At 41.9% G+C, this 7,137-nt stretch overlaps 1 protein-coding gene across 1 annotated transcript; it reads left to right on the top strand.

The window, feature by feature from the left end:
* The first annotated feature begins 232 nt into the window (after window positions 1-232).
* LOC126989065 (neural-cadherin-like) lies at window positions 233-6,452 on the top strand. The gene is made up of 3 exons (XM_050847615.1): window positions 233-1,012; window positions 4,735-4,937; window positions 6,239-6,452. The coding sequence occupies exons 1-3, from the start codon at window positions 481-483 to the stop codon at window positions 6,407-6,409; spliced, it is 906 nt and encodes a 301-aa protein (XP_050703572.1). The 5' UTR covers window positions 233-480; the 3' UTR covers window positions 6,410-6,452.
* The last annotated feature ends 685 nt before the right edge of the window (window positions 6,453-7,137 follow it).

Below are 7,137 nucleotides of genomic sequence, written 5' to 3'. Positions count from 1 at the left end.
AGAAAAAGCGTAAAGGGAGAGAGAGAGAGAGAGAGAGAGAGAGAGAGAGAGAGAGAGAGAGAGAGAGAGAGAGAGAGAGAGAAACAAACATATTACTTCTTTCTTTGAGGTGTAAGACCCCCTGGTGGCAGCAATATAACCTCAAAGTTGTTATTATTAGTAGTATTTTTATTATTGTTGCTGTTTTTATTTGTTGTAGTAGTAGTAGTATAGTAGTAGTAGTAGTAATAGCAGTAGCAGTAATGATAGTCGTAAAAAAGATATTACGTCTCCTGTTGATGAGCATTTCCAGTGATTCATGGAAGTTTGGGAACGAGGGAAGTTTTGCAGTGCTTTATTAAATCATTTACCTACGTCTATATTTGCGTTCGTGGATGTCTATGTGTGTTTATATATTTATCTTCAAACACACACACACACACACACACACACACACACACACACAACAAAGCTATTTACTTGCATCTATGTGTAGTGAGTATGTTTATGTATGTATGTGTGTGTGTGTTCCTTCAAACCAAACACACCCACATACATACAGCACAAAACATCCTCATCCCATTGCAGCCAACACACAGCCGTCAACACCCTCCCTCTCTTCACCCTCAACAGGCTGGGCAGCAGAAAGTTGACTACTGGGTGGAGGGCGGCTGGGGGGCTCTCAAGGTGGACGAGGAAGGTGGAGTCAGCCTGTGGAGAGCCCTAGACCGCGAAGCCCCGGGTGGATCAGCGGGGGAAGCTCTTGTAGTAGCCGTGGACAGAGGCAGACCACCGCTGACCGCCACCGCTACACTCTCCATCACCGTGACCGACGTAAATGACTGCGCCCCGACCCTCCTGCCGCCTACGGTCTTCCACGTGGTTGAGGACGCCCCGCCAACGCTACTCGGAGTCCTCAAGGCGACGGACGAGGACGTGTGGGCGCTGGGTCACGGGCCGCCCTTCAATCTCTCTCTGGCGGATACCAACCCCGAGCATGTTCTGGACTCGGTGACGCTGAAGTTTGATCCGCGTAAGTGCTTTTGTGTTTTGCATAGATAGTGACACGAGTTATTAGACACAGATAGAGCAAAACATAATGGTTAAATAGATAAATTGAATGCTGCATAGAAAAATAGATAGATAGATAGATTTGATGGATAGATACACAGGTTGATCGGTAAAGAAAGAAAGATGTTTTTGCTCTCAACAATTTTCGTTTTCATAGACTACTAGTACATGTCCCGGTCCTGTTCTCATGGGAAACAAGACGAGTACGACACACACACACACACACACACACACACACACACACACACACACACAACTGAATTCAATTAAGGCTCACTCAATCGATGTTCACGCCGTCAGTCCTCCTCCTAGGTAAGGCTGCTAATTAGCCTCACCTGTCGAGATTCCCCGCGTCCCCTGCTGCCCCCTCTCTCCCCCTCCTCCACACAGACACACTCGGCTCGTCGCTTCAGCCTCGCCTCTTCTTGTCCTCGGCCGTTGACGAGTAAAGCCTCGGCATTGAAAGGAAGCGGATGGTTGGATAGACAGATAGAGGCGTTGAGTTTTTTTTTATCATCTTTTAGAGTGAGATAAAAGAGAGAAAGGAGTGATAGATAGAAAGATGCTTTGACAGTCCTTTTTTATTTAGTATTGTTATTAGATTATTAGTATTAGAGAAACCTATTGGATAGACAGATAGCGGCGTTGAGGGGTTTTTTTATCATTTCTTAGAGTGAGACATAAGAGAGAAAGGAGTGATAGATAGAAAGATGCTATGACTGTCCCTTTTTATTTAGTATTGTTATTCGATTATTGGTATTTGAGAAACCTATTGGATAGATAGAAAGAGGCGTTGAGTTTTTTTGTTTTTATAGTGAAACGGAAGAAATAACGGAAGCAGATAGAGAAAGATAAACAGAGTGGACGTTTTTTTTCTTATAGTGAGACATCAGAAAGAAAAGTAGTAGATATATCCATTTTCTTTATTAGTTGTTGTAGTGAGACATTAATCTTTGACGGAAATGAAAGTTTAGAGTGTTAGTAATGATAATGGCAATGATCGTAAAGGAAATGCCTAGAAATTGAATTAAAATGATGATTATTAAGTAGAACAAACTAGTAATAATATCCAGATAGCAATAATGACAATGGTGATACTAAGAAGAACAAGAACAATGAAAAAAAAATAACGCGAATAAGAAAAGGTTGGAAAGTTTCGTTTCGAGAGACAGAAGGGGAAGGAATTATAGGAGAAGAGAACAGATCCCAGGAGACGGGACACAACCCCCGATTAATACCTGGTACCCTTTCACTGCTGGGTGGACAGAGGCGTAGGGTATCGGAAAAGCCGCCCAAATTTTTCCACTCCGCCCGGGAATCGAACCCGGGCTCTCTCGGTTGTGTGTCAAGTGTGCTAACCACTGCACCACGAAGCCCCTAACGCGATAAGAACAGGAACGGGAACAATAACAATAACAGTAGTTTCAAAAGCACAATATTAACCAGGGGAAACCAATGAACACACAGTTAGTCCAGAATATCAAACCGAAAGAGAAAAACCGAATCTATCTTTTTCAAATACAAGTTAATAACTCCATGACACTTATTTTTTCGTCCATGTCCTCGCTTGGAACACACTTTTTCCATTACGTACTTATTGAAACATATCGAAACCCTCCTCCTCCTCCTCCTCCTCCGCCCAGAAGCTTATCGGCGGAACTAAAAAGCCCTGTTACTTTACCTCGCTATTCTCTGCTAATTTCCAACATGCCATTTTTATACGGCTTGAATATATTACCGAAATGAGAAGTCATCGTATATCTATTAAACCTTTGTCTCTCTCTCTCTCTCTCTCTCTCTCTCTCTCTCTCTCTCTCTCTCTCTCTCTCTCTCTCTCTCTCTCTCTCTCTCTCTCTCTCTCTCTCTCTCTCTCTCTCTCTCTCTCTCTCTCTATATATATATATATATATATATATATATATATATATATATATATATATATGTATCTCAATCCATCTATCCGTCTATCTATGTATCTTTATGTATGTAGCTTTCTGTCTATATCTATCAAGGTATCTCGTTTGTTTACTTTGGGGATTTTTTTCTTCTTTCACTAAATCTTGTTCTCTCCCATTATTTTTTTTTCTGGCATGGTTTCTACTTTTTTTCTCTTCCTCCTCCTCCTCCGTAAATCTTTCTTCTTAACGGTGATCCTTTCTTCCTTCCTTCCTTCCTTTCTTTTTTGTATTTTTTTCCTCACCTTTTCCTCTTTTCATATATTTTTCAGTCTTCTTCCCTCCCTCTCTTTCTCCATCCCTCTATACCAATCTTTCTCTCTTCCTCTGTGTACTATTTATTCTTATATATTTCCCTAATTTTCCTTTTTTTTTTCAAGTTATTGTTCAGTTTCTTTTTCCCCTTTTGTTTTACCTTCGCATTCACTTATTTTTCTTTCTTTGGCAATTTTATTCAGTTGATAATTTTTCCTTGTCAAAATTCTTTCCTCTGCTTTTTTCTCGATTTCGTTTTCCTTTTTTATTTACCCACATTTCTCTTTCCTGGACTTTTTTTCCTAGTAGTTCTCCTTTTGGACTTTTTATCCCATATATTTAAATTTTTTCCGTGGACTTTTCTTCCAATATTCATTTCTCTTTTGAACTTTACATTTTGCCGTTCTGTTTTTTTATTTCCTTTTTTTACTGCCCTGATATATTTCCTTTCTTTCTTTCCCTCGTTCTCCATCTATTACTTTCCTTCCTCACCTTCTTTCTCTTCATTTCGAACCTTCTTTTACAAGCATGACAGGCACTCCATCACTATCTTCTAAGTCACTCACTCACTCACACAGTCACCCATTTCCTTCCTCCCTCCCTATCTCCCATCCTTCCTCACCTACTAACTCATTCCCCTACTCAATCACACTCACTCACTCACCCGCTCACACACTCACTCACTCGTCGTTGAGTTCGAAGCATCGTTGTGAGATTTATTTCCCGTCCGTTCGAAACTTTTTAAGGGTCAAAGGCTCAGAAATGGCCCGCTCGGAACTTCGGCTCTTTATGTTCAAAAACTTAATCTAACACTTTGAAACTTACTCCATTTTTCTCTTCCTCTCCTCTCCCCACATCTCTCTCTCTCTCTCTCTCTCTCTCTCTCTCTCTCTCTCTCTCTCTCTCTCTCTCTCTCTCTCTCAACATATATCTTTCTTTTTATTTCCTTTTCTCTTTTTATTCCATGACTATTCCTTAACGTGCAACCTTCTCTTCACTCCTTCCTTCCTTCCTTCCTTCCTTCCTTCTTTTCACGTCTGCTTTTCCTTTCTCAAGCTCTCTTTCAACATCTCAACCTCAACTTTTCTCTTATTTCTTTATTCTTTTTTTTCACATGCGTATTCCCTAATGCACACATACACATTATAATATCTTCCTTTCATTATTTATTTTCCTATCTCAACCTCACATCTTGAACCTCTACCTCATCTTCCTCATAAATTTCCTTCTATTTCCCTGTCATTTCTTTACACTAGTACCCCCTAACACCTCCTCCCCCCACACACACATAAATCTTCCCTTCTGCGTTTTCTTTCACTCCCAACCCGTCACCTTCAACCTCTATTTCAAACACTTTTCTCATGCAATCTCTTCTATTCCCCTATTCTTTCTTTACACTAGTACCCCCAACAACCCCCCTTACAAAAATATATAAATCTTCTCACCACGCTTTCTTTCACCCTCCCACCCTCAGGTCTGGACAGCGGACGAGGCGGCGCTGAACTCTGGACCACTGGGGGGCTGGACAGGGAGGCGTGGTCGGCGCTGAGAGTCGACGTGGTGGTGGCTGACGCAGGTGGTCTGGCCTCGACACACACGCTCACCGTTATAGTGGATGACCTGAACGACCACCCCATGAAGCCTGCAGCCAAGACCGTGTACCTATGGAAGACCCAGGTGAGAGAGAGAGAGAGAGAGAGAGAGATGATAATAATGCTTGTGTACTTAGATAAAAGAAAGATATATTTTACATCAATTTACTGGAGGTATAGAGACAGTAACAGAGAGAGAGAGAGAGAGAGAGAGAGAGTTAGTCAGTCAGTCAGTCAGTCAAGTATTACCACTTTTTTTTTTACTTTTCTCTATCGCTTCACTAACAGGAGAGTCAGTCAGTCAGTCAGTCAGCGAGTCACGTATCTGCACGCCTTTTTTTCTTCCTCTATCGCTAACTTTACGAATTTCCCCGCTTTCAATGTTCGATGTCTGTTAGTTTTGTGGCAATTTTTCTTTTCTTTTCAAGATAACCATAAAACAAAGACTATTAGCTAATCACCAATATCTTTTATGATGATAGCAATATATACAAGTCTATCTGACCTATTTGCTAGCTCCTCCTCCCTCGCGTTCAGCCTTTCCATCCTTCCTCTCGTCCTTCCCCTCTTCCTCCCTCCCTTCCTTTCATCCTTACCTTCCTTCCCTCTTTTCTCCCTCCCTTCCCTGTTAATGGTTAAACGTGATATCTTGTCAAATATGAAATATATATTAAATCTTTTTTTCCAGGTCGGTGCGTTAGATTATCCTCTGGGTCTTACTATTTTTTTATGTCTTTTCCATCTCATTTTCTATACTCTCGCGTCCTTTCTCTCATTTATATTTTTCCTTCCTCCCTCGCTCTCCCTTCCCCAAAGACTCCCAGCTTAACCACGGTCTCTTTTTCTCTGTGTGGCTGAGCTGATGCGATTATATGTGGTGTTATCCCCTCTTAGTAGTACCTGATTCCTTTCCCAAGTCCGATACTCTTCACGTACTCCTCCCATATGTCTTTCCCTTCCTTCCCATCCCATCCTATCCCTCCTCTTACTCCCTTTCCCTCTCCGTATCTATCCTAATCCTATCCTAGGACACCCGTTTACTTCTTTTCCTCTCTATTACGTATTTCTTCCTCTCCTCCCACTTGGATACTTCACCTTATTCCTCCCTATCCTTCCTCTTCCCTCACTTTCCTCTCCTAATCTATCTTAAAACATCGCCAGCCACACTTTCACGTTTCTGTTACTTACTTTACTAACTCTACATACGTGCTATCTCCCCTTCTCTTCCTTATTCCAATACTTCTCATCCTTACACATGCTTTACTCTCCCTATCTATCCTCCTACTTCACTTTATTTTCTTTATCTAACTAAAAACATCTTTACACATCCTCTCCCTTCTTTATCCTTTTCCATACTAAGTCTTCTACACGTGTTCTCTCTCCCAGGGTGGTGGTGGGTCGGAGGCGCCGCTGGGTCGTGTGTACGTTGAGGACCCCGATGACTGGGACGCCGCCGATAAGTCCTACGCGTGGGACGGTCCGGCGCACCCACTCTTCTCCCTTCATCCTCGACACGGGACGGTCTTTGCCTCCAGCGTGGTCAGGGAAGGACGGTAAGACAGTTTTGGGTTTTCCTTGTGTTTATGTGTGTGTAGGGACGTTAGTAAGTAGTTAGACAGGTAGATATGGAAGCGTTGTGAAGAAGGGAGTGTCTAAGAACGTGTGTGGTGTGTGTGTTTGCGTGTGGGTGGGTGTGGATGTGTGGGTGTGTCCCTTTCCGTATGTAAGCTGATACAAAGACTAGACAGTAGGTTCGTAGGGTGTTAAGGAAGGGAAAGGCGTGTGTCTGAGTATTTCCATAGGTAATCAGAAAGGCAAGACAGTAAGTGTGTAATGAGATGAGGAAAGGAAAGGCAAATTAACGTGGATCTGTAGATTGGGAAGAATATGGGCTCGTTTTCATTAATATCTCATGTTCTTAGCCATTTATTAAGACTATACACCGCATAACATACAGATAAACAGACAGTAAGGATGCTGGAATCTTAGCACACTTATACTGACAGTAAGGCAAAGAAACAGGGACATTAATTTAACTCGTATTCATTGAACCAGTTGTATATTTTATTGATAGGCAATTGTGCAGGTAGGAATAGGTGATAATTAATAAGTTCCAGGATAATTAACAAGTGGAACAGCCTCACTGAACATGTAATCACCAGCACTAGTGTGAATATAGTTAAGAATAGATATGACCAGTTTGAGGCTGAACAGAAACAGAGAAGAGGCACCCCTTATGAATTTCAGAATCTTTTGCCTCTTATACTTTCACTAGGTAAGCTACG

Source organism: Eriocheir sinensis, unplaced genomic scaffold, assembly GCF_024679095.1.
Source record: "Eriocheir sinensis breed Jianghai 21 unplaced genomic scaffold, ASM2467909v1 Scaffold104, whole genome shotgun sequence".
Classification (NCBI taxonomy): domain Eukaryota; kingdom Metazoa; phylum Arthropoda; class Malacostraca; order Decapoda; family Varunidae; genus Eriocheir; species Eriocheir sinensis.
This window is presented reverse-complemented; position numbering and strand designations above follow the sequence as displayed.

What these genes read in the sequence shown, in the direction of transcription:
- LOC126989065 (XM_050847615.1), top strand. Translation starts at nt 481, where the DNA reads ATGTTTATGTATGTATGTGTGTGTGTGTTCCTTCAAACCAAACACACC. An exon ending in GACGCTGAAGTTTGATCCGC is followed by an intron (nt 1,013 to 4,734) that starts GTAAGTGCTTTT and finishes TCCCACCCTCAG; the next exon opens with GTCTGGACAGCGGACGAGGC. An exon ending in TGTACCTATGGAAGACCCAG is followed by an intron (nt 4,938 to 6,238) that starts GTGAGAGAGAGA and finishes TCTCTCTCCCAG; the next exon opens with GGTGGTGGTGGGTCGGAGGC.